The sequence below is a fragment of the Herpailurus yagouaroundi genome, unplaced genomic scaffold (genome assembly GCF_014898765.1).
Source record: "Herpailurus yagouaroundi ecotype Mexico unplaced genomic scaffold, PumYag 29, whole genome shotgun sequence".
In the NCBI taxonomy this organism is placed as follows: Eukaryota; Metazoa; Chordata; class Mammalia; order Carnivora; family Felidae; genus Herpailurus; species Herpailurus yagouaroundi.
In genome coordinates, this window is record NW_024412377.1 from 25,567,176 (window position 1) to 25,595,000 (window position 27,825).

General features: G+C 42.7%; 1 protein-coding gene across 4 annotated transcripts in view; it reads right to left on the reverse strand.

Annotated features, from left to right (window-relative positions):
- MTMR12 (myotubularin related protein 12) overlaps window positions 1–27,825 on the reverse strand; it is a 67,848-nt gene that overhangs the window by 17,415 nt on the left and 22,608 nt on the right. For 3 of the 4 annotated variants that reach the window (XM_040494805.1, XM_040494835.1, XM_040494825.1), the window contains exons 2-8: window positions 23,946–24,006; window positions 21,206–21,348; window positions 19,810–19,882; window positions 18,708–18,838; window positions 17,346–17,439; window positions 13,563–13,692; window positions 7,134–7,209 (exon numbers count right to left, since the gene is read on the reverse strand). In XM_040494805.1, the coding sequence (XP_040350739.1) occupies window positions 7,134–7,209; window positions 13,563–13,692; window positions 17,346–17,439; window positions 18,708–18,838; window positions 19,810–19,882; window positions 21,206–21,348; window positions 23,946–24,006 (708 nt within the window). Of the gene's footprint in view, window positions 1–7,133; window positions 7,210–13,562; window positions 13,693–17,345; window positions 17,440–18,707; window positions 18,839–19,809; window positions 19,883–21,205; window positions 21,349–23,945; window positions 24,007–27,438; window positions 27,747–27,825 lie in introns of those variants that run through there. The other variant, XM_040494814.1, reaches the window with a different exon arrangement.

Consider the following 27,825-nt stretch of genomic DNA (forward strand, 5'->3'; position numbering starts at 1 on the left):
GCATTAGGTGAAAAGGAGGTGAAGAGGATGTGAAGAGGGCGAGGACAGTGTGTCTACTCCAAGGAGCTCATACTCTCAAAAGGGAAATACATTCACAAACATAATAAAATGTAGAACGTGGTAAATAAGAGAAGAGAATTACAAGGAACCACAAAGGGAAGGCAAAAGAGGAAGAAATCACATGAATGACTGTAAGTGACAGGTTCAGGTGTTCAGGCACTTTTCTGGCTACAGTGGGAGAGTTTGTTTGCTGTTTTGCAGGAACAAAAGGAAATGAGAACTGATCTTGGGGCAAAGTAATCTGCCAGTGGAGCCTGGAACAGAGGACAGGGCAAGCCTGGTTAGGGCAGGTGAGCACTGTGTGGACTTTGTGCCCCCATCAAGGCCTGGTTAAGGGCTGAGAATGGCTAGAGCACAGCCACTGCTCTGCTAACCAAGTCATCAGCCTTAGCTCAAAGATAAAACCTAGGGGAAGATACTTTTTATAATTCTGCCATCCAGCACTGATACCTTTTGCTATTCATCTGCAATGAATGGTATAAGCCATACACTGGACATGCTAGAAGTCTGGGCTGTGAGGTTCAAGATGAGCACACGGTCCAGGCGATAACTCTGCACCACACTTAGAAAGCCAGGAGGAACTGGCTTGGGGTTACAGGGGAAGATGATGGAATGGGTGTTGGATGTATCAGGTGTCCAGTGCCAACAGGATACCCATGTGCAGCTATCCAGGAGGCACATTAGATAAGGGTTATGAGTTTAGGAGGGGAAGGCAGGATTGGGGCTCTGGACATGGGAGGTGGCAGCCAGCTGATAACGAGCCCGCCCAGGGAGTGAGGGCAGAGGAACATAGGACCGCTCTAGGAAATGCCAAAAAGCAATGCCTCCCCTTTCAGGGCCAGGCCGTACTTTGACTCTTTAAGGTTCCTAATGAGGTGGACGTGTTAGGACACTAAGACAAATCAAAGGGCCCTCTGCTGTCTTCTCCCAATGTCATACTGAGCAACGTACAGAAACCACCACACAGTTTCTAGCCCTCAGCCAAAGGCGGCAATAATTTGAATGCCCAGGCAATCATGCCCCTAGTTGCTGCAGCTCACTTGGATAAAAGGAGAGACACTCTTAGCCACGACTAGGTGACAGGTTCTAAGAAATTAAGGGTCCGTAATCCTTTTTATCTCTTCTCTTGGGATAGAAAGGTTTAACTCTTGGTGACATTCAACCATAATTCATGTTCTCTTTGGGGCACAACCATACCTGTCTCATCTCTTCTGGGGTAATTCCCTAACTATTCTCTACTTGAAAAAATAAATAGGGATGCCCGAGTGGATCAGTCAGTTAAGCGTCTGACTTTGCCTCAGGTCATGATCTCACAGTTCTTGAGTTTGAGCCCTGTGTTGGGCTCTGTGCTGACAGCTCAGAGCCTGGAGCCTGTTTCAGATTCTGTGTCTCCCTCTCTCTCTGCCCCTCACCTGTTCATAATCTGTCTGTCTGTCTCTCTCTCAAAAATAAACAAATATTTTTAAAAAAAATTTTTAGGGGCGCCTGGGTGGCAAAGCAGACTTTGGCTCAGGTCATGATCTCACAGCTTGTGAGTGCGAGCCCCGCGTCAGGCTCTGTGCTGACATCTCAGAGCCTGGAGCTGCTTTGGATTCTGTGTCTCCCTCTCTCTCTGCCTCTCCCCAACTCACGCTCTGTCTCTCTCTCTCTCAAAAATAAACATTAAAAAAATTATTTTTAATTTTTTTAATACTCTGAAAATAGATAATAAAATAAAAGCAAAAGCACTAGGTATTGTTTTTAAAAATAAACAGGAAACAAGCAAAATTTTTAATTTTTTTAAGTTTATATATTTTGAGAAAGAGAGAGAGCAGGGGAGGGGCAGAGAAAGAGACAGAATCCCAAGGAGGCTCCTGACTGTCAATGCAGAGCCCGACATAGGGCTGGAACCCTTGAACCATGAGATCATGACCTGAGCCGAAATCAAGGGTTGGATGTTTATCCAGCTGAGCCACCCATATGCTCAGAAACAAGCAAAATTCTTGGTCAAAGACATACTTCTCATAAGAATTTAACAAAAAGCATGTCTTCTCCTATTGTAATATGTATGATTTCTGTCTGGGTTCTTAGTATAAAAGTCTTGACAACAGACAAGAATCACTCCTTGTTAATTCTGTTTACTTTTATTATTTAAAAAAATATTATTTTTATTTTTAGAGAGGGAGAGAGTGAGGGGACAGAGGGGGAGGGAGGGAAGGGCAGACAGAGAGAGAGTGCGCACGAGAGTGTGCAGGAGAGCAAGAGAGCGAGAGAATCTTAAGAAGGTTCCACACTCAGTGTGTGGAACCCAATGTAGGGCTCAATTCCATGACCTTAGGATCATGACCTGAGCCAAAATCAACAATCGGACCCTCAACCGACTAAGCCACCCAAGTGCCCCTATTCTGTTTAACTTTGAAGAGGGAGAGGGGGAGATTATTCATTATTTGGTACATCTTAAGGTATCTCTCTTAGTAGAGCCAAAGACAGAGCTTTAGGGGATCATCTACAACTGGACACCAGTGTAAGAAAGAAGGAACTATTAAGGAAGTCAGAGGACCAAGAAAGCACAGTGTGTCCAAAGCAAGACAGGAATTTAGAAGCAAAAAAAGAGAACATAATTAGGGTCAAACCTGCAGCGATGGGGAAGAGAGGTGGCGATACACAAGGCATAGTGACTTCGGGAAGGTCCTTCAGCAGAGTAGGGGGTAAAAGTCACCACACAAGAAGAAACAAGTAGAGAGACAAGTAGGGGCAGTTAGTACACAGTCTTTTATTTTTTAACGTTCATTTATTTATTCTGAGAGAGAGAGATGGAGATAGTGTGAGTGGGGAGGGGCAGATAAGAGAATCCCAAGAAGGCTCCTCGTGCTAGCGCAGAGTCCAACATGGGGCTCAATCCCACAGAACTGTGAGATCATGATCTGAGCCAATCAAGAGTCAGATGCTTAACCAACTGAGAAACCTAGGTCATTAGAGTCTTGAAATATGTTTGTCGGAAGGAGACCAAGACAACAACTTAGCTCTTCAGGAGGGGCTTCTTCAGGTTAGGGAAAGCTTGAACATGCCTTCAGGTAGAGCAGAACCATGGAAAGATCCACGTGGAAGGCGGAAGACTGATGGAAGCAGGCTCCAGACAAAACAAGGGCAGATGAGATCAAGAGCCAGGCAGATGTTTAGTTAGATTCAGGATAAGGAAACAGGAACACAGAAAAAAACAACAGGAGGTGAAGGAGGAAGCTGAGGGAGGAGGTCTTGTCGCTGATTGTCCAAGATCCCACAGAAGTGGGGGAAATGTTGTCTCTCAGTACAAAAGTTAAGACTGGAATTACGGGGGGGGGGGGGGGCTTGCCTGGGTGGCTCAGTCGTTTGAACAGTCCAACTCTTGATAGTGGCTCAGGTCATGGGTCTCATGACGTGGGATTGAGACCCACGTCAGGCTCTGTACCGAGTGTGGAGCCTGCTTGGGATTCTCTCTCTCTGCCCCTCTTGGACTTGGGCTTTCTCTCTCTCAAAATAAATAAACTTAAAAAAAAAGAAGAAGAAGAATGGAATTACAGGGGCACCTGGCAGGCTCAGTTGGAAGAGCATGTGACTCTGTGACTGTGGATCTCAGGGTCATGAGCTTGAGTCCCACACTGGGAGTAGAGATTACTAAAGTAAATAAAACTTAGAAAAAAAAAAAAAAAAGAATGGAATTTACAAACTTAAAAAGAATGTAAAGATGGTTTACACCGGCCCCAGGGAAGAATGATACAGGATCCAAAAGGAGTTAAATAACAGACTGCTGAGCCAGAACAAAGGCCCAACAGAGGCAAGGTAACATGGCTTTCGCAGATCCCATTAAGGAACACTCTGCTGTTTGGTTTGAATCATCTTTAGCAATGTTCACTAGCCCCACGGCCAGAAAATACACTCAGGGGCTGGAGAACAGCAGAGGGTAGAGGACGTCAAAGTCGCTATTAGAGCAAGGATGTGACTGAATTTACAAACGATGTAGGTCTTCACTGAAATAAGTGAAGGCAAGAAAAAAACAGACTAGCTGAAAAGTCAGGGTAAAAAAAGCATGGAGATACGCAAATGTTCTGGAACTAGAAAGCAGTAATGGTTGTACAACATTGTGAATACATAAATGCCATTAATGGCAAATTTTATGTGATGTGTACCGAGAGCTCTGTGTTCCCTGGGTAAATGTGAAAATTCCATTATGTACAAAATGTTTCTGCTGTCCGTTCATGCAAACTCCACTAACAACTTCCAGGACATATCATGAAGTCAGATCTGAAAAAGTGAGAACACTTTCCCACTGTTTCTATCAAAGTTATGTTGCTGGTTCCCCACTCAGGTCTTAGCAGAACACTTCCTACTCCTCAGCCCGAAGGCCTGGCTAGAACACAGTATCAACATTTCATACAACGCCAGGTGGAAAAGCAGCCTGTTTGCACAGGTGCGGACAATTCGTATTTGTTTCTTCCCACAGAGCTCACCTTCTTTCCCTAGATCCATCTCTGAAAGGCTGAGAAATGAAGACGTTCATTTTCATCCTTCTACAACAGCAATTCTTAAAATGTTGAGATGGAGGCATGGTGGGGGGTGGGGGGGTGGGGGCAGGGTCCCAAGACCCTTTCAGGTGTTCTGAGAATAAATATTAAGAGGTAACTGTGTCCTTTTCACAGTGTTGACATTCGCACCTATGGCAAAGCCCTGGTGGGCAAAAGTGCTGGTGTCTTAGCACCAACCAAGGCACCACCACCAGATGCCATCGGTCACCACTGTATTCTTCGCTGCCACACACTACAGGAAAAAAAATTCTCTTTCACTTGAGAATGTCCTTAATGAAGGACTAAAAATTATTAGTTATTAATCTTGACCATTATGGACAATTTAATAGTAATATGCTTTCTATTCCGTGCGATGGAGTGGGAAGTAAGCACTGAAATGGTGTTGGTCACAAGAAAGAGCACGTGTGTGCCTGAGCTGAGAGGCGAACTAGCTGCTCTTTCCATGGAATTGAAACAATGAGTGAGGAAAAAAACCAAAAAACCAAAACCCATACAGAATGAGTGCGAGTCAAACAACGGGTGTTCAGACTTTGGAATCTGGCAGATACATCCTCAAAAAAAAAAATGAAGTGACCCTGCCACTTCAAGGAAAACAACTGACAGATTGTTGCAAATAAAAAATGAACTTTCAAGCAAAAATCAGAATTGTGTAAAACTAACCTCTGACTCCAGCTGGACAGCTTCCCAAAATATACAGACTTCTGACAAGACAAAGACAATGCTAATGAATGTGATTTCTTAAAATTTTAGAGAGAGAGAGAGCATGAGATCGAGCACAAGTGGGGGAGAGGGACAGAGGGAAAATCCCAAGGATTCTCCTTCTCTCCCCCTCTCTCTGCCCCTCCCCTGTGTGCGCTCTCCCTCAAAATAAATAAATAAACTTAAAAAAAAAAAGTTGGACATTCAACTGATTGAGCTCCCAGGCACTTCTGATTTTTATATTATATAAGGAAGTTAATATTTGGATGATCTGCATAGCCCAGTGAACCAACATTTTCCAAATGACCACTATATAACGTCATAAAATCATTCATGTTTTAAGATCTATGACAAGTATAAGACAGACCCATGGGTTTTAATTTAGCAGAGAATGAAAAATTCATTATATTTTCAGATTCCTTATTGCAATTAACCTTTATGAAACTACCAATCATTTTTTTTTTTTTTTTTGGTGTACCATCAAAGAACAATATTCTCAGTTATCTGAAAAGGCTAATAAATATTCCTCCCTTCCCCAAATATAGATCTGTGTGAGGCTGGATTTTCATGTACTTCAACCAAACGCTACCATACTAGAACACACTGAATGAAAGGGGCAGATAGAAGAATTCGGTGGTCTTCTATTTTTAAGAATGTAAAACACTGTTATCCTATGTTTTTGTTTGTTTTGAACAATAGTTATTTTTCACAAAAATATGTCACTTACATTAAAATGTAGTTAAGTTTATTGCTAAAATAAGCAGTAAGTTTTGTTTTATTTTTCATATGGCAAATATGAAACAATATAATCCACATAAACAAAAACTCCTTGAAATCCTCAATAATGTTTTAGAGTGTTGAGCACTAAGACCAGAAAGTGTGAAAACCACAGCTCTCAATCAAAGGTTGCAAACTGGTGGGACATGAGCCAACTCTAGCCCAAAGACCAGAGTTTTTTAAACATCTAAATCAGTTGCATACATTTAGAAACTGGGAAAACTCACAACTCACATAAAAATCCCTATCTCTGGCTTCTCCTGAAAAATCAGATATCTGGCAAGATAAGGCCCATATTCCCACACAGCACAAATTGGCTGGCACAGAGAAGCAGACTCCCCTTAACTCAGGCGGATGGTATCTGGTTCACTGCCAAGGGCCAAGCTCATTACCTACCTGCCTGCATGGGCTTCTGAGCACGTGACCTCTGATTAAACATCTCGACTCCCATACAGGAATGACCTTTTTGGTGAACAAGCCATGTGCACAGCACAGCATTTATTTATAATTCTCATTCCTTACTAAATTCCCTGAAGGCTTGGCAACTCCCACCACCAATTAGAAACTGGAGTAACTGCCAAAGTATTGCTTTCTTTGATCAGTGACACATTAAATATGGCTCCCATCCCAGTCTATTCTGTGAAAAATAAGTTAGTTCTCCATGTTGCCTCTGGGAGAAAACATGGCCACGCCCACTCAAAAATTAATAGTGGGGCCCAAAAGAATCTTAAACCTTATTCCCTTAGGGTGGTCAGCTAGCTCAGCCTCAAAATGATTTCAGGTGTTAAATCAGGCTGGCTTTCAACACTAGACAGATACATAATCCTCTTAAATCTCTAAGATGTTTCTGCTAAAAACTCTACTGCATCTGTGAAAGCTTTAGAGCTCTGTCCTAGGGAGCCTCAAGTCTGAGAAAGAAACTTTTTTAGTGACTCCCTGAGATATTTATGGATCAGTTTTGAACGGAGGACCAAAGCCAACGGCTTTAAATAGAATAATTTGTCAGAATGGGTTGATGAGCAACCCACGGCTATTAGGGTTTCTAGATGTACTTACTGGTATGCCGTGACCCTGAAAGCGTGACAAATCCTCTTCGGGAAGAGGGGTGGGGACAACAAAGTATGCTGGCAATCTAGAAGAAAGAGATGTCACCAGTTTTAGTACTAGAGTAATTCACTAAATATGAAAGCTCAACTTTAATGAACTGAGGAAGCGAAAGCAGAGTGGCAGGACATGAACCTTATTTTCCTGTTGAGAAGAGCAAATGCACATGAATTATCTCTGGCCAAGTCAGTTGGGACTCTGGGTTCAAATCCTAGCTCTGCCTCTGATTCTGTGTGACCCTAAGTAAGCTACCCCACCTCTCTGGGTCTGTTTCCTCATCCATGAAATGAGGGGACTGGAATCTGTGATATCTAAAAATATATGAATTCCAAAATTGGGAGTGATCTTTCTCATCATATAGTGGCAATTAAGCATCCATGTTGTTTTAGTCAGACCAATAGGAAAACCAGTAATTAAGATGACTGCTGCCTAGGGGCACCTGGGTGGCTTGGTCAGTCAAGCATCTGACTCTCGGTTTCAGCTCACATCATGATCTCATGGTCTGTGAGTTCAACCTGTGTTGGGCTCCGCACCGACAGCATGGAACCTGACTGGGGTTCTCTCTCTCTCTCCCTTTCTCTCTGCCCCTCTCCCTGTTTGTGGTCTCTCTGAAAATAAACGAACTTAAAAAAAAAAAAGATGACTGCTGCCGAGACATTTTATCAAGCACTCTGACAACAACAAACAAATAAGTGTTTACTGTATGCCAGACTCTAATTAGGTAACACAAATTATTCATTTAATCCTCCTGACAACTCTTATGAGGTATGTACTACTATTATTCCATTTCACAGATAAAGAAATTGAGACAGCGCCACTAAGGTCCTTCACAGGTTATACAACTAGTAAGCATTAGGAGAGCTACGCTCTGAACCCAACCAGTATGACTTCAGTTTCTGCATGAGAAATTTTAGGTTCTAAAAATAACCTGTTAAGTGGTAGGATGTGGGAAAGTTAGGTTTCAGAGTTGCAAAGATCAGAGCTATACAGGGACACCACCTCTTCCTCTAGTTAACAGATGCAGGTTTCTATTAATAAGAAACCTGCGTAAGTTGCATCACTGTGAGCTACAAACACCTTTCAGTCTAAGAGCTTAAAATAAAGCCTCATGGGAAATAAGAAGTTTAACTGTGGTGTAACTATAATGGAAAATAATCAGATGCCACTTGCATGCACACTGCACATTTTAAGTAAATCCGTTACATATTAGGTGATGGGACATAAGGACTTTCTAAATTGAAGAGATCAGAATTTTAATGTGATCAAGTCATTAAATCTAATCAATCCATGGGGGGGCACTATTTTAAACACCAACCGAATCTAGATTATAAGAAACAATCAAATAGCCTGGTTTCTTCAAATAAATTGCAAGAAAACAAATAATGGGGGCACCTGGGTGGCTCCCCATTGGGCGTCTGACTTCGGCTCAGGTCATAATCTCATGGCTCATGAGTTCAAGTCCCTTGTTGGGCTCTGTGCTGACAGCTCAGAGCCTGGAGCCTGCTTCGGATTCTGTCTCCCTCTCTCTCTCCCTGTCCCTCCCACACTCACACTCTCTCTCTCCTTCAAAAATAAACAAACACTGAAAAGCAAGAAAACAAATAATGGTGGGACAATCTATAGATTAAGACACTTAAGACACCTATCAATCAATGGCAAGAGATCAATCTCATTGAGTCTTGATTAATGATAAAACATAAAAAGATGAAAAATTGTTTTAAAAGTTTATAAAACAATGGACATTCTGAATACTGACTGGCTATTGAATGGTATTGATGGTTTTAATGTTAAATTTGAAAGGGGTGACAACGGTTTTATGATTATATTTATAATAAGAATCCTTAATTATTAGAGATGTATACCAAAATATTCATGAATGAAATGTGGTAAGGTCTGGGATTTATTCCAAAAGGATTCAAGGGGAAAATAAATAAATAAATAAATAAATAAATAAATAAATAAATAATTCAGGGGAAACACAGAGAAAATAGGATTAGGCACGAGTTAAAAATTGCTGGGGCACCTGCATGGCTCAGTTGGTTAGGCGTCCAACTCTTGATTTCAGCTCAGGTCATGATCTCACAGGTGGGTTCAAGCCCCACACTGGGCTCTGTGCTGGCAGGTGCGCCCTCCCTGACTCACACTCTGTCTCTCTCAAAATAAAAAACTTAAAAAAAGAGAATTGTTGAAGGTGGGTGATGAATGAAAGGGAATTCATCATATTCTCTTTTCTTTTATACTGCCTGAAATTTTCCACTTAAAAAAAATCTTAAAGGTGTTTAAAAAGAAAAAAGTGCCCATTATAATATAAAATCAGGTTTAGAAACTACTGGTCAAGGAGAAGATACTTCAAACCATCAAAACTGTTAAGAATTATTTGGCTTTTGAAGTCTGCAGCGTCCAGAATATTTTATTAGATGTGTGCTTAAGGGGGTGGGTGGTAAGGTGTTCCTTGTTCAGGTGTTATCACTGAAGTAAAAGAAATACATACATACATAAATACCTCTTCACAAATCAACGAATAAGGCTGCCCATTAAAATCACATGGGAAAATTAAAAACCTCCTTATGTCCAGGCTCCACCCCAGAACTATGAAATATCAGAAACCTGAAGAAGAAAATCCAAAGCTGGAAAGCCCTCCTGGTATAGAAACAGGATGATGGCTATTGCTCCTACCTATTGCTCCTAGAAGACCCTACCGCTCCAGGTATGCAGCAGCATCACCTGGACAGCAGACTCTCAAGCCCAACCTCACACCTAGTGGATCAGAATCTGCACATTAACGAGCTCCCAGGTGATTTAGCTGTGCAAACTGGGAGCAGCACTGCCCTGGATGGCAGCTTATACACAGACCACTGTTTCTCAGTCTGCAGAGGGGAGCCACCTGTGTGGTGGGTTCAGCCCCAAGTCTCAGCTCCCTCCCCAGCTTAGGCCACAATATTTTTATTTTTTAGTTTATTTTTATTTATTTATTTTTGAGAGAGAGAGAGAGCGCACACACGTGCATGTGAGCAGGGTGGGTGGGGCAGAGAGAGAATCCCAAGCAGTGACACTGGCAGCACAGAGCCCAATTCAGGGCACAAATCCACAAACCGACTCAGGGCTCAAATCCATAAACCGCAAGATCACGACCTGAACCAAAATCAAGAGTCCAATGTTCAACGGACTGAGCCACCCAGGCGCTCCTGGGCCACATTGTTTTAAAAAATTTGCATGTCTTCCCCTACAAGTGAGGCTATTTTACAATGTTGCTTAGCCAGTTAATTTTCTCTTATAAATAGTCTTTCACCAAAGGGGGAAAAACGTCAGATCCAGTGGCTACAGAAAGGAGGGCGCACAGAGATGGACAGCTGTGCACCAGCGACGGGAGTTCAAGATGTTCTCTCCTGTCCCAGTGAACTACAAGGAAGTTCTAAGGAGTCTCTGCTGTGAGGCTCCCAATGTCCACAAACAGTTAATCTTCCCTCCTTGGAGAGCAGTCATTTTAGTCATTAGGACAAGTTTCAAGTAAACAGCCTTTCCCAATACAGGACAACTTTATTATTCAAGGAAATACTCAAAATAAATATTCAAGGAAAGTTGTCCAGTCCACTTGGGCACAGCCTTACTTAGGGTGAGGAAACCCTCAGAGTGACAACATCAGGGCAGCAATGTCTTCCTGAGGCAGCACTGGTTTATACGTTACCCTGCAGGGTAACGGGCCTTCTGATACCTTGACAGGAGGCAGGATGAGACAAAGGCCTTCAGAAAGGCTTTTCAGAAGGAAGACTGGTAAAGAGGCCAGCTCTGACCTTGGGAGATGAAGCAGAAACTCAGTTTCCTATTCTTATCCAAACTGGTTGGAGTGCCCTCTCACTACTGAAGGAAGGACCTCCATTAATTTACTCATTCTATTTATTGAGTGCCTCTCAAAACCAGGCACTGTACTAGGGACTGAGGATATAGTGATGAACAAAAAGTGTCCCTGAATCTCTCCAGAGCTGCCAGGTTGCAGAAGCAAACATTTCCAAACAGTGACACAGATAAAAATAAACTCACAATTGTAGGAAGTGTTGTGAAGAGAGGCATACAGTAAGTGCAATGAAAGCTCTCCCAGAGACCTGGCCTAGCCCTGGGAAGGCTCCCTATGAAAGTAACACCTGGGCTAATATCTGACACACAAGCTGGAAGGAACTACCCTCCTGCAGCTGAAAGACAAAGGAGCACCCCCAACAGGAGACCACTCAGGCAAGGTCTATGGCAGGGGGTCAGAGTGGCCAGGGGACTGGACAGAAGGCAGTCGGGCAGGAGTCAAACACGAAGCGCCTTGTAAATATAGGCAATGAACACTGGGGAGACCAGCAGGCTGCACCACCTTGGTCCGGGTGAGAAACAAAGCACAACTTGCCCCGTCTCTTCCCCTTGGGACAGAAAAGGGTAGAGGACGGTATGCGTGGCTGGGGCAGCCCAAGGTGGGGTGTGTTGGCACCAGGTGCTCTAAGCACTAAAATCTTGCTAAAGCTTCGTTTTCCCTGCTAACCACTCATTAAAGGCTTTCTCCCCACCTGCCTTCCCTACCAAGTATATTTTTGGTGTGCTGAGAACTACACAAATCCTAATGAATTTAATCAGTTCATGGCAGGATTTTTAAAAACATTTCTGAGAACGGGGATGCCTCCTATCAGTGTCAACATCACATTACACGCTACCACCTCCTGGGTGCAGGGATTTCTAAGTTCTTTCTGAGGGAGAGCTAGCCTTCCCTTTCCAAGCTTTGTGACTAGGAAAGAGTGGAGGAGGAGGGTGGGAATGGGGAGGTGACACTTGCTCTGCAGGTCCCTCCCCACTGTCACTCCAGGTTGTGCTGTGTCAGGAGAGCTAACTTGATAGATATTTGAGATTGATCAAAATCAAAACTGATGTGAAGAGGCCCATCAGAACCATAAATACAAAATGCTCTACAAAAATACAAATCTTATAAAACTATTAGCAGCGTGCTGGGGAATATGTCCCAAAATGATAAGATTCAAGTTTCTAAAAGAGGATTATGCAGAGTCATCCTTTAAAAATGTAGGTCAGATCACATCACGCCTCTGCTCAAACTCCTCCTCACCGCATGATAAATTCTGAAAGCCTCCTACCATAACCATCCAACCACCCCTCTGCGCCCTGACCTCACCCCTACTCCTCTGTCCCCTGATGACTGCTCCCCAGCCCCTGGGCTCCTTACTGTTCCTCACAGAAGCCAGACTAGATTCCACCTCAGGGTCTTTGACTTTGCACTGTCCCCTGTGCCTGACCAACCTCCGCACCAACACCCCCCAGCACTCCCTAGTCCGTTGCTGATTTAATTTTCTCCACAGTACTTACTACCTTTTAATACACTCTATTCACTCATTTGTTCTCTCATAGTTTGCCTCCTGCCAGAATGAAAGTTCCAGGAGGGCAGGAATTCTTAGTGCTGTATCTCCAGTAGCTAGGTCACTACCTGGCATGACAGTAGCCACTCAAAGATTTTTACTGAATAAAGTGCCCAAGAAAAGTAAAGCAAATACACAATATAAATTCAGAAATGCCTCTAATCATTTTACACTTGGACTACAGATAAAATGGAAAAAAAGACACACACAAAAAGACACAAATTCATTTCTGAATGTTTTAAGGGACACCTTAAGGTTTTCTTAAGCATGGTTTCAATGTGGGAAAATGTGGCAACCTCACACCCTGCTGATGGGAGTGTAAAATGGTACAGTCACCGTGGAAAACAGTCTGGCAGTTCCTCAAACAGTTAAACAGAGTTACTACATGAGCCAGCAATTCTACTTCTAGGTGTATATATAAATATATATACACAAAAGACCTGGAAACCTCTGTGCACATAAAACCTTGTATACAAATGTTCATAGCAGCATTATTCAAAATAGCCAAAAAGGGAACACAACCCAATGTCTATACACTGATGAGTAAATAAAATGTGGTACATCCATACCATGGAATCTTATTCAACAATAAAAATGAATGAAATTCTGATACATGCAACAACATGGACGAACCTTGACAACATCACAGTAAGTGAAAGAAGCCAAGCATAAAGACCACTTTACGATATGATTCCATTTACATGAAATCTACAGAATAAGCAAACTATAAAGACAGAAAGTGGACCAGAGGTTACCTAGGGCTAGGGGTGTTGAGGGCACATGAGGGGCAACTACTAAGGGGCATGAGGTTTCTTTTAGGGCTGACGAAAATGTTCTAAAATGGACTGTGGTGATGGTTTCACGCTCTGTGAACAGATTTCAAAATACTGTGTACTTCAAATATGTGAACTGTATGGCATGTGAATTCAATCTCAATAAAGCTGTTAAAAAAAAAAAAAAAGGCAAATCACTGAATGCTTACCTTTCACAGACTTTATAGCCTTCATTGACACTCACTGCTTTGTACTTGACACTGCCTTTGGTCCGCTCCAATTCCCAACACCAGTCCTTAAGTGTGTCAAACATCACCGTATGGTTCCTGGGATCAGTGGCTAACAAAACAAATTTGAAAAGACAATAAAATCTTGTCGTGAAGTACAAGTATTTTAATGATGTGAAAGTAGATCTCTAAGCCCCAATTTTGTCCACTAAGCCCATTTTTATCCAAGCACAGTAAATTCACTGCTTAATCTGAACCTGGTTCCTTTTTTTTTGTCATTAACCCAAAATTATGACCAGGGGCCTGTCTCCTCATACTAGACATGTTCCTGCTCCACTCCTTGCAAAAGTAATTTGTAGCTCCATTTTCAGTCATCTGACCATGAGATAATTTACATAACATAAAAGATCCTGTGAAGCACTAGAAGACAGGCTTGGCACAAATGCTAAAATAATAAAATATTTTTAGCCCTACCAACATGTGCATAAGATGGCAAACTCATTTGAATAGCATGTCAGATGCCTGAATGTAAATCTTCCCTCAGTTTGAAGATGACCGCCAGCAAGAGGATTTTCCAGTGTGACACCTGGTTACTAAAGGCCATCACCAGATCAGACAGCCACAGTGAGGGTTGGGGCTTATAAAGGACAGCACCCCGGTGATGGAGAATTCTGCCCCTCACCCTGCCCTGCTACTCCCTGCTAGGAGGAAATGTCCAGGAGCGTTACTCTTGCAACCCGACAGATGTGTCCGTGGCCCTCTCCCAAGCCATAGACTGCAGGGTGGCACGCACCAAAACGGTCTCAGGTATTTATGCAAATCAGTTACTTCAAGCCCTTTGTTGCACATCAAAACACACACACACACACACACACACACACACACACAAAACCCAAGACTTTTGGGAAAAACAGTGTTTGATAAAATTCCCCCATGTTTTTTTTTTTTTTTTTTTTTTTTTTGAAAGAGACAAAGAGAATGTGAACAGGGGAGGGGCAGAGAGAGAGGGAGACAGAATCCCAACAGGCTCCCCGAGGTCAGGGCGCAGAGGCCAACGCAGGGCTCTAACTCATGAACCGAACTGTGAGAACATGACCTGAGCCAAAATCCAGAGTCAGATGCTTAACCAGCTGAGCCACACAGGCTCCCCTCCCCCATGCTCCTTTTAATCAAATCATATCATAGTACAAAAGATAATAGGAATAATGACAAAAACAGTGATTACACTTATATAGCCCTTAGTACGTGCCAGGTGCCGTTCTGAGCATATTACATCTTATTAACTCAATCTTCATAATCCTACAGCATATGCAATATTAATCCTCCATTTTATAGATGTGGCACAGAAAGGTCAAGAAACTTGCCTAAGGTCACAGAGCTAAGCAATGACAGAACCAGAATTAAAACCCACGCAGCTATAAGGGATTTCCGTAAAGTAATAAATGCAAAAAAAAAAAAAATTCCCCATGAACACAAATAATAATACTCCAATTCAAAAACAGATAATATTCTTAGCAACACCAGTAAGTCCTTCCCTAAAATGCCATGTCTTCAGTATTCAGGACCTTTCAGCCAAATCACATTCATGAATTATCAAGCCAGGAAATAACTAAAGATGTTCAGATTGCAAAGCACCCACCTCTACACACCCCTACTCAATGCAAAAGCTAATTGGTCAATTAGCATCTATCAGTTACAACACTTACTTCTCAAAAAATGGGGGTGGGAAGGAGGATAAGAAAAAGATGGAATTAAAATAGAATAAAAGATGCCACATCTCCTCGGCCTTCTGGCACACAAAAAAAAGGCACCACACGGTGAAGAAACTGCCAGAGTCAATCAAACGAAGGGCTTTGGAACACAGATCAACCCAGTGTTGGCGAGCCAAGAAACTGTCCTATGTAGAGTCTGGACCAAGAATCAGGATAGAAGGAAAAAGCAGAATTCCTAAAAATAGAGCATGATTTTTCAAATACAAGCTCAATAAGTGTTTATAAAAATTACAGTAACCAACAAATAAGTCACATTTTGTATATCTCATATTGCAACAAGCTATTATAAGCCAGTTACCCAGCACTTATATGTACAGCTCCACTGAAAAGATCTGTCATTCATAAAGATGAACTTATGAAATTAAGGAACTAATTTTATGTTCGGTCTAACAGTAGAGCTGAGCATTATCTTAAGTTAGTGTGTAATCAAGTCTCTAAACATAATCCACCCCAAATAATATGCAGTTACACTTTCAATTAACCCTCTTTAACTCACTGCACCTTAAATGCCACACATTTAACAATTTATAATCTTCACGACACTTCATCAGAGGCATGAATGCTGCTGTTTTGAAAATGAGAAAACAGATGCCCCAAGAGTTTAGTGTCATCCCCAGGATCACACAGCTACTGAGCAGCTGGGCAAGGATTTGAATTCAGGTGGGACAGACCCCAAAATTCACAGCTCTTCTACTAGGTCACCAGAGTTCCCAAAAGGCAACCTGCTCTTTCAGATATCTACATCTCTGCACATGCTAATCCCTCTGCCTAAAATACTCCTCCTCGCCCACCAGACACTCCCATACCTCCACTAACTGCTCAGGCACCCCCTGTGCCCTGTGTCCCTGGCAGGCCCTTCCACCAGAGGACACAGCTCTCCACTGCCTCTGCTTGACTTGATGCTCAGAGGATGGGGATTTAGTTGTATTCACATCCATCCCCACAGTCCTGACCCACAGAAAGTGTTCAAAAAATGCCGACCAAATGAGCAGTTCAACTTTGTACTCCAGCATGCCACTTCTCTGACGAAAAGCATGTAACACCCAGAGTCACTTGACATCAATGTGACCTTACGGGTGACGGGCAGAGTGAGTGCACGGACCGAGGAGAGAGATGGAGGGAAGGTACAGACATCTGAGGAAACACTGAACAGTGCTGAGCATTATTGATAGCTAATTCAGATGACTGAAGTTTCTTAGTAAAGGACTGTTCCCTGAACTGAAGGGCAAACACTTGGGATTTTAAGTTCTGTAAGCACACTTGTTTTCTGATGTGCTCCCTTATATACAACTATTCCAATTCCCCCTAAATATCTGCTACAGAGCACGTTCTGGTTGTTTAAAATTTTTTTTCAATGTTTATTTGTTTTTGGGACAGAGAGAGACAGAGCATGAACGGGGGAGGGGCAGAGAGAGAGGGAGACACAGAATCGGAAACAGGCTCCAGGCTCCGAGCCATCAGCCCAGAGCCCGACGCGGGCTCGAACTCACGGACCGCGAGATCATGACCTGGCTGAAGTCGGACGCTTAACCGACTGCACCACCCAGGCGCCCCTGGTTGTTTAAAGGCTTTCTAGAATGCAAAACATTCTCTTGAGTGTTATGAAATGAGATCAAGTACATTAAAGTGAAAAAAAAAAGAACCCAGTAATAAACAGGATTATTTTAAACTTATCTGAATTTTGCTTCTCTATAGTCTCACATTCCCAGTTATGTTGATTTTATCGTTCATAAGAAATAATCAAGCCAATAATCCCTCACAAAAAGCACATAAACCTAAAAGATAAGTTAAAGCAACAAAGATCGCAGGAAAAAAGAAAAAAGTTTTTTTCTTTTCTTTTCTTTTTTTTAATAAGAATCTTGAATGAATCACCCAAGCAAGAGGCAACCAGTTGCTGGGAGAGAGGAAAAAGCTCATGGATGGGTTTTCTCCTGCTAGTTTCTGTAGGAATTGAAAGGGTCTGCCTGCAAATTACAGCTCAGAAGACACTCACCTGCATGGTTTTGTGCAGCAGCAGCATAGGAAAACAGAAACAATCGCTTAAGCAGTTTGGGAGCCTGGGTGTGATGGATTATGCCACTGACAATCTAGAAAAGAACCAAACAATGGGTATAGTCATGCTTTTGGCAGATAAACACTGCGTCTAGGTTTTCAGTCATGCTAATAGGCTCCTCTGGGCAGCACACAAACACAAACTCTTGTTGAGGTCTCTATGATCTTATCTTTTGGAATAATGCCAAATAAATGGAATGTTAACAATTTTGTCAGGTTTTCTAAGAGCTTTGAATTTCTAGGGAAATTTTTAAAAACCATCTAATTTCTCAAAATCAAGGTGCTACAGAAGCTTAAGTGCCATATTCAGATATTCTAAAAATCTGACACATCAGAGACAGAGGGCTAATATCAGACAATAACCAAGACATTTAGCTATTCTGATCCACTTGTGGCCTTTACAACCTTCTTCTAGAAGATCAGAAAAAGAAATCAATCCATTGTGCTTTTTGTTTGAAGTTGCAAACTAAAGTATGTTTGGATAGATGACTAAAATCATCATTCAAAATGAAGTTTCTGGCTTCTCTGGGACTTTTCCCTGTCTGCACCACTCATTTCCTGCTCAGAATAGATACCAGAGTCATGCGTATTGTTCTAACTGAACTCTCACACTCCCAAAAGAAAACCAAGGATTTACTTGTAAGTGTGCACAACTCAACTGTAACCAGAAACAACAGGTGAGCTGCGCCCCCCCCCCCGACCAGGTCTCCCCTGACGTATTTACCATTACAGTGGCAAGTTTGAGACCTTTGATACCTCAGTAACACAAATCTTGGAAGTTACAGTGACCCCTGTAACCAGTTCATAGAGTTATATATTCCAATTTGCTGAAGCAACCAGATTAAGTTTCCTTAATGTCCAAAATCACAGGCCTCATTTGGTAATTCAGCTTTGCCCGTCCGACCCTATACCACTTCCTCCCTCCCGCATACTTCTACTACCTCCCAGGTACAAACTCATCCATTCCAGGAGCTGGGGGTCCCTGCTACTACTTTTTGGAAAGACTGTCAGGTGTGGGGGAAGAAGGGTGCCTCCTGACCCTGGTTTCCCACCTCCCACTCTTCAGTTTCCAGGAATCAAAACATTACGAACTGAAGAATTAAAGGTAAATGGGTGCCAACATAATAGACATGTTTTCCCCAATTCTCTCTCAATTCTAATCAAAGCATATGGGATTATAACCAATTTCACTTTGCAGACAGGCATGTTCCCCCCTCCATCCTCATACAATATAAGCCAAAAATAAGAGTTAGTGGTAAAACCTGATGGGAAAGAAAACCTAAAAATACATGCAACTAGTTACCCTTTTGACTTCCTCTTCTTTTGTGTACCTCAGACAGAAGTGGAATACCCGGAGGTCTTTGCAGTGGATGATGAGTTTCTCGGGGTATTTCTTCAGTTGTCCAAAGAGAGTTTTTTTTTTCTCATCAAACACTACACATCAACGATGAAATCAGGAAGGGAAATCATGTTAGAAGGCAAAAAGTCAATGCTAAGGAAACAAGAAAGACTATTAGGACCTCTCAAAAGTAAGAGGAAAGGTGCTGTCTTCTAAGTAATTGTGAGCAAGGGCCCGGCTCTGAGAATGTGCAAGGCTCTTCGTTCCTCTGCACGAGACCAAAATGAACTGGCCACTATCGGCAAAACTGACTCCAAAAGCTAACGTTACAAAAAATGAAAGGGAGTCACTAGGGACATGCTTTCAGGACAGTCAACTCCTGGGTTTATGGCCAGGGGCCCCTCCCTGTCCCGGAGTTCGGACCAGGCTGCACCTACTGGTGTTGGGATCTAAACAGCTGCTGAATGATTTCTGAAAAAGCCCTGACTGAAAAAATAGAGAAGTGAAGCACAGAGAAGCTCGACCCTTAGCAGAAAAGACATGGAGTACAAGTCTTTCTCAGATTAGACTTTACAGTAAAACCTACACAGCTAACATGGAGAGCCACAAGTGTGATCTAGCATATAGTGGCCCTTTCTGGGCACCTGGGTGGCTCAGCCGGTTAAGCATCCAACTCCTGATTTCGGCTCAGGTAGTGATCTCACGATCGTGAGATGGAGCCCCATGTCAGGCTCCGCCCTGGGGGTGGAACCTGCTTAGGATTCTCTCTCCCTCTCTCTCTGCCCCTCCTGGCTCATGCATGCATGTTCTCTCTCACTCTCAAAATAAACAAACACTTAATGGCACTGTGGAGTCTCAGAATAGGTTCCAAGTTCAAGTCCAAATTCCCCCAGCTAAGTGACCCCAAACAAGCCACTATACATCTCAATTTTATCATCCATAGAACTGATTTAAACAAAATAAATATGTAAAGAAATTTTAGTAAACTGTAAAGGACCATAAAAATATTGTCATTATCAGCTATACTTTCAAAGGCTGGCAACACCCCAGGGGAAAAGATACTTACCTCCATAAATCTGATCAACACAGTGGAGTGTTATGTCATTTTCTCCTATAACCTTATTCTTAAATTGGGTTTCCTAAAAGATTCAAAAGGAAACAACTGTGACTCTTTTCTGTGCCCTATTAAACATTTAAAGGCAGAGCAAATCACCGATTTCCAACTACACATTAAAAAAACCAGAGAGGGGATGGAAGAATGGGTGAGGGTGGTCCAAAGGTACTAACTTCCAGTTATGAGATAAATCGTGGGATGTAATGCACAGCATGGTGATTATAGTTAATAATACTGTATTACATATTTGAAAGTTGCTAAGAGAGTAATTTTAAAAGTTCTCATCACAAGGAAAACAAATTGGTAACTATAGGAAATGACAGATGTTAACTAAACCTACTTTGGTGATCATTCTGCAATATATACATATATTGATATACATCTATCAAATCATTCTGTTATACTCCTTAAACTAATGCAATGTTATTATTTATATCTCAATAAAACTGAGGAAAAATAGAGTGTACACTCTAAAAAACAAACAGGGAGATGGAGGCACATTCCCCGAGTAAGAGATGATGAAGTGTGCAAGGAAAGCTGGTAAGCACCTTGTTTTCAAAGCCAGGTACAACATGCCATTCCTGGGCTGCTCCCAGGCTAACCGGCCGTGCCACACACAATCACTCTGGGAGGTTAGAGTCCTCACAAATGCAAACAGGTGAGTGACAGAGCTACGGGAAGCCAGGTTTAGGAAGCAAACGCTGGGAGATTCAAGTATCTGTGAATGCTGTCTTTATTTGCACAGGACAAGGAGCCAAGCCACTAGAGCAGACAGCAGCACAGAAGCCCACACTCCAAGACAGCCAGGGTGGGCTGGGACAGCTGGGTTTGCATCAACGTACAGTGCTCTCCGAGTGGCGTGGGCAGGCCTCTCCTTCACTCCACTGCCCATTCTCCAGGTCTTACAAGGGCACTGCTACTCAGGGCAAAGGAAACCCGAATTCAAGTGCTGCAAGCATCAGTTTCATAATCGAGCTCAGTTCTTGAATTTGAGGGACAGCTTAGTACAGAGAAAACACGGGGAACTAGAATTAGGGGAGATTAGTGATTCCAATGAGTGATACATACTGTGCTGAAATACAGAAGAAAGTAAGAAAAAGTTGATGGTGTCAACCTATGAAGTCAGATGCAAGCCAGCGTGACCTGGGGCACTTAGAATGGCCCTACAACTGAAAAGAGGTTCCAAAGGACGGACGGCATTCTGGTGTTGAGGACCTCTGTCGTTGGTGTTTCATGTGTGTTGTGAGGGTGGCGAGCGTGGTGGGGAATTGAGGAGCTGGGAAAAAAGACAATGGGGCCACAATTTTATTGCTCCCCACAAACTGAGCCAAACGCAGCTCATACATACATCATTATCCAATGCAGAGTCATCATCGCCCAAGAAAGCAATCTTGAAGTCCGTGCAGACAAGTTTCCCATAGATCCCACGCTGACAGGAATCTTCCTGGACATACTTCAGCACCGTGCTGGCTTCACAAAGCAGCTGTTCACCTGATCGAAACCAAACAAGCCCTCCTCAGAGTCCTCAGGGAACATACAGTATGCAAACAGTAAAAGCCTCCCCAGCTCCATTCCCGGGAAAGACACACACACACTACACTACAGCCCTTCAGAACTCTACGCTTTCCAGCACAGCAGGAGCGGCAAACCTTAGGTGTGGAGATGAAGCAGAGCAGGGACCACTCATAAGTGAACGCAAAATGGCTGATACACCTTCACACAGGGCATTTCTCTACCTTCTCACTGTGAACCAGGAAAGTGTCCAATAGGTGGAAATGATCTCAGCTACACTTGCAAGTGCAGACCTCAGTGTTCCTATTACTTGGGCCCAAGCAGGTAGGTGTGGTATAGAAATGAATGAAAATGAATGAATGAAAATGACCCTAAATGAATGAAATCAGAAAGGCTCTGGAACGTAGAGCTCAAGCCCACTTTGTGGTGAGAGTGGGCCATCTCTCACTCTGCAATCGCTGAAAGATGGCGGGTGCCTCCCTGGCCAAAAGGCTCGCAGGTGGCTTCCTCAGACACAGAGGTGCAGCTTGATCACATTCATTCTGGCTCCACAGAGAAGGATGGGAGGAAAAGGGAGGTCAGAGGTTTGTGGGAAAAAATTGTTTCCTCTCTTTCTTAGTTGAGAGTATTTCCTCTCAGTGTGTCACCTTTCCTGCTCTATCTGCACGTACCCCGCCTGCATGAGAAGCTGTATTTCCTGCAGATAGAGAGTTCTTCTCTTTACAGTCAGAAAGATAAGGATTTAGGGATAGGCAAGCATTCTCTGCTCCATGGAAGAGAAGTTCATGAGGGCTGGACATGTGGGTGAGAGCAGGAAAAGGAGAAGGATATGGAAGAAATAAAAAATCAAGTGCAAATATTTTAGAACAAAAAAGAAAAGGCATTTTCTTCCCCTTCAACAGACAACCATCTCAGACCCTCAGAATCTCCCTCTGGATATTCTCCTCAATGACTTTAAATTTACTTTTTGGCTCAAAATTCACTTGGTCTAACTTGCAACATGAAAATAAAGAAGGCTTTCAGACACTCAGACAATCAAGGGACACATATTATGGTATATTTTTCCACCTCCCAAGGGGTTAATTCCTAAGGAAATACAAAAAGATGGCTCAGTCACTAGGTCGGCCTCTACTGAGACCACAGAGCTTGAAGAAAACAATGAAGCTGGGGCCTCGTTATGGTTTAAAACAGTCCCAGAAAAAGCGCCTCAGCTGGTTCAAGGTGGAAAATATATGAGCAAAGCTTCCTGTGCTTTTTCAACTCCTAGTGTGAAACAGCTTTTAAGTGTGAGTGTGTCCCCGAGACCAGGCAGGCTGTGTCAGTCAGTGGCCACGCACTGGAGACGAGACATGGGCACACAGCAGCTAACACAACACCCAGCGATGTGCTAGTCTGTCAGCAAGGCACATGCTGTGCCACAGCCACCAGCTTGCGTGTGCAGATAAAGTCTCGAATCGTGGGAGGTGGGAGCTGGAAAAGCTCATGGTCTGGTCTAAGAAATGGAGGCTGCGCATCTAGAAGAGACTTGAGATACTCCAGGGGATGGGCGAATGCACGTAGCACTGAGCTAAAAATGAAAGTTAATATCAGAATCTATAACCCAAGAAAAGGAAGGAAAATGTGGTATATGGATTAAGGTTTAGGCCATTATTGTAAAAAAAAATAAACAAAAAAACATACAAACCTTTGAAACTTAGACATTTTTTTTTTTAAGTTTCAGGACCCCAATATATTTACCAAATAAGGTGGATCAGTCAGAAACTTGTGTGTAATCATATCCTCCCAATAAACTGGAATAAGGTAAACAGTACCAGAATGAGGCCTCTACTGTCTGGGGGGAAATATACCTAAAAACAAAAACTCACAAAAAAAAGGCTACTGGGATTAGAAAAAAGAAAATGGAAGAACTTAATGCACAGTTCCCAGGACAGCCCCACATATGGAAGGGGACAGACCACCAAGTAGTTTCCGTTTCTGAATTCAGAAATGATTAAAGCTTGACTGAAGGTATAGAGTCACTCTCTTCCATCTCAAAAATATCCAACCAATCCAGACTCCTCAGTGATGACCTCAGAGCAAAGCCCTGGCAGTCCCAAGGTTAGTAAACCACAGCCTGCCTGGCACTTATGCTCAGATGCAGAAGACCACAGGTGAGGCCACCCACCAACGCTGCCGGGGGAGCCTGGGCAGCCGTGCTAGTCTAGGGCAGCTGCACAGAGAAGTGGGATGTAGGGCTCTGGAGAGGACCAGAATTTTCCTGACTGAAGACCAGAATCCTGGATGTGTCCAAGTACAGTGACGCAAAAAAGGCTTCATTTGCTTGTGAAGGAGGTGAATTTGCCAGGTTGATTTTCATCAACTTGCGGGGAGGGGGAAACAAAAATTCTAGGCAGATGTTATAATACTCAGACCTAATATGTAGTGATTAAACTAAAGACCTTGATATTTTTGTCCAACTCATTCCTGTTATATGCCTTCTGGATGAAAACAAAGGAGTTTATGTATAGCAATACTAGGGATGACATAATTTATCACTGGCTTTGAGTGGCACATGAGGTCTGATGCTAAACCGTTACCTGGCAACAAGTGAAGAGTGACTTCCTTCTCTGTTACTTCCTTCTCGTTTGTGTGAATTTCCTAAAAGAGAAGAGCAAAGGGTAATATTTTTCTTTGTTTAAGGGCTCAAAATGAGTAACATAAAGCCATGTTTTCAGAATACACACTAAAATGTCACATACCCTCAGGAGTTTTTTGACAAGCTAGTTACTTTTTAAAAATGTATTTTTAACAAAAAGACAGAAAATTCCAGCAAATTAGTCCAGTGCACTAACCTATTTAGGATTGACAACTATTAGTTGCCCCCAGTGGAGGGGCAGGGATGAGCACTCCCTACCTAAAGGAACAACTGTTACACAGAAAGTAAGGCAGCTCAAACACAGAGTCAGAGAGGGAATGGAAGACATTTCACAACATGGCTCCTCTCTTCCTCCAGTGAGAATCAAGGATCGAAAACAAAAGATGACTGTGTGTTCTTGAGAGATAATAGATATATGTAAAGGGTTTGAAGAACAGGAAAATATGAATGTATCAAGTCAGTACTCGACCCATCTACTCTGTAGCATACCAAGACCCAGTAAAGGCAGATGGGAACATTCTAAATTACCTAAAACCACGGCACCTGGGTGGCTCAGTTGGTTAAGCATCTGACTCTTGATTTCAGTTGTCATGATCCCGCAGTTTTGTGAGTTTGATCCCCATTGTCAGGCTCTGCACTGACCCTGCAGAGCCTGCTTGGGTCTCTCTCTCTCTCTCTTTTCCTCTCCCTACCCACCCCCCCCACCCGCCCCCGTCTACACACACACACACCCCTCCCCTGCTCATGCTCTCTCTCAAAATGAATAAACTTAAAAAATAGATTGATGGGGCGCCTGGGTGGCGCAGTCGGTTAAGCGTCTGACTTCAGCCAGGTCACGATCTCGCGGTCCGTGAGTTCGAGCCCCGCGTCAGGCTCTGGGCTGATGGCTCAGAGCCTGGAGCCTGTTTCCGATTCTGTGTCTCCCTCTCTCTCTGCCCCTCCCCCGTTCATGCTCTGTCTCTCTCTGTCCCAAAAATAAATAAACGTTGAAAAAAAAAATTTTTTTTTAAAATAAATAAAAAAAATATAGATTGATAATAACCTATAAATAATTATTTTTTTAACTTTTTAATTTTTTTAATGTTTATCTTTATTTTCGAGACAGAGCATGAGTGGGGGAGAGGCAGAGAGAGAGCAAGACACAGAATCAGAAGCAGGCTCCAGGCTCTGAACTGTCAGCACAGAGCCAGATGCGGAACTCAAACCTACGAAAGATGAGATCATGACCCGAGCCGAAGTCGGACGCTCAACCGACTGAGCCACCCAGGTGCCCCTTTAAACTTTTCTTAAACATTTATTTTTGAGACAGCACAAGCTGGGGATGGGCAGAGAGAGAGGGAGACACAGAATCTGAAGCAGACTCCAGGCTCTGAGCTGTCAGCACAGAACCCGACACGGGGCTTCAACTCACAGACCACGAGATCATGACCTAAGCAGAAGTCGGATGCTCAACCGACTGAGCCACCCAGGCGCTCCAATTATTTATTTATTAATAAATAATAAAATAAATAAATAACCTAAAACCACAAGGCACTGCCATGGGATATAATCACTTCTGATAAGGAATCAAAGCCAGGTTTTATGTCACTGTTTCTCAATGAAAATATCTCCAAATGCCTTCATGTTGGGTTCACTGTTTATTGGGTATTCAAACATAATTAGCAATCCTTAATGAATTAATGGAACAAAGCAACAGTCATAAGTGGCTGCTAGCATAACAACAAGAGAGGCCTGGTGAGTCTCCCAAAGCAATCTACCACACCATCTATTAAGTATTCTTGCCAAAATATCTAACTTCAATCAGCTTGACTTTCTATGTCAATCTACCAATTTATAAGAAACACCGGGACAGGAGAAACATGTTAAATGACACCATGGGGATGCAACAAGTCAAATCTTAACTGTGGAAAATTCTATAAGACACAACCAACTTTGTCAACAAAGAAAACTGGAATTTGTTTTGTTTTTTGGCATAAGGCTCTGGGTGGTAGGAGTTTTCTAAAATTGTTAATTCAGGTTGAAATAAGCATTACAAGAAACTTGGGAACAGCCGAGGCAGGAAGAAGCAAGACAGCCTATCTCAAGGCTGAAGAAGAAAGTCAGAGCTGTTTCAGAGAAAGAGCTGTTTCAGAAAATATACCACTCTGAGTGTGATGTATTTTAGAGATGCCCACAGTTTACATCCCAGAAGATGCTAATAAATCAAGTCCTTCTGAGGCAGTGCTTCTTAGATGTGGGGAGTGTTCCATCACCTGTGGATCTTGTTACCTCTTTAGGTGCTCAGGCCTCACCACGAGTGTAAAAAATCAGAGTGCAGGGGATGCAACTGGGCCTTTGGTTGTGCAAAAAGCTCCCCAGATGATTCTGATGAATTGCTCTATGTTGTGCAAGAGGGACTATATTGCATATGTAAATGCTACGAGTGTTTTGGTAATTTAGAAATTCTCATGGAGTTTTCATCGTCTGTTATTGGCACAGAACTAAATGAAAGCACTATTATTTTTGACAGGTCTATCATCTTTCTCTGAGGACAGAGCAAAACGATTCATTAAATTCAATCACCTGTTAGAAAACTAGTGATCATCTTGACTAGTGCCTGGAATTCAGTTCAAACACTGCAGCCAGCTTGGAGAGGGCTACCCTATTGTTTTGTCTCCAAAAGTAGCATCTTCCGATGATAAAGAATTTACACTACTTAAAACTACCTACATCAATTCCTGAAATGGTCGAATTCTTTCTTTACATTCCATAAACAAAAAAATCAGGAGACACCTTTTAGGATTCTGTCCTGCTGAAAACTCACTTTCCCTAAATAACTGTTCTCTGCTCCCCCAACTTCCTGGGGTGAACCCACCTCCTCCCCATCAAATGCCTGGGGAAATGGAAGTGCTAATCATTTTATGTCAACTGCACACATTGACTATAACGATAATAACCAACATTTATTAAGCTTCTATTATATGCCAGGTAAGTGGTCTTCATTAGTATCTCATTAATCCTCATACAGAGGTATGAGCACTAGTATTATCTCCATTTAAAGATGAAACTGTGGCTTAAAGAGGTTCAGGGAATCTCCTTTTATAGGAAGTCACTAAGCAAGGATACAGCCCAACCCCCAACAAGCTCCAGAGCCTACATTCTTCACTGCTGAGTACTGCTTCTAACATGGTCTCCAGTTTCCTCCTACAAAAGGGAGAACAGCTGTAATATCCACTGCCTACAGTAGGAAACTAGTCTCCTATTACAAAACTGATTAGGACAAATTAGAAAAACTCCCTTAAGAGAACTGCACTTCACCGTACAGGACATACAGGACAAAAGCATCTGAAAGCTAAAGTCAGCTAACACTCCTGAGAATCTGCTGAGAGGCTGAAAAGCAGCCTGCTTGTTTTCATTCCATTAATTCTCAAAAAGTAAATTCTCTAGTTTCTTACCAAGTTCATATTTAAGGTGCCCATCTTCTCAAATGTGGGATCGACCCAGGGCACCTCAGGAAAGGCAGAAAATGGGTCCTGCCAGAAGATCGCTGATCTTGAAAAGAACAGGGGTGTGTGGAGGGCGATCCCACAACCAAGCTCTCATCAGGCCGGAATGCTTATATATACCAAAATGCTTCACATCAACCCTTCACTGTTTGCGAGGGCCTGGAGTCAAAAACTGAAGTTGTTATTCTCAGCTTAATTTCATCCAGCCAGAAGGGCAAATTCCAAGAGCCAACATCCCTAAAGGTTCCAAAACACAATTTCTCTCAATTGCATTTGGCACCAAAATGCTAAAAAGACAAAACACAGACATTTTATTTCCTCAAAGTCGCTCCATGC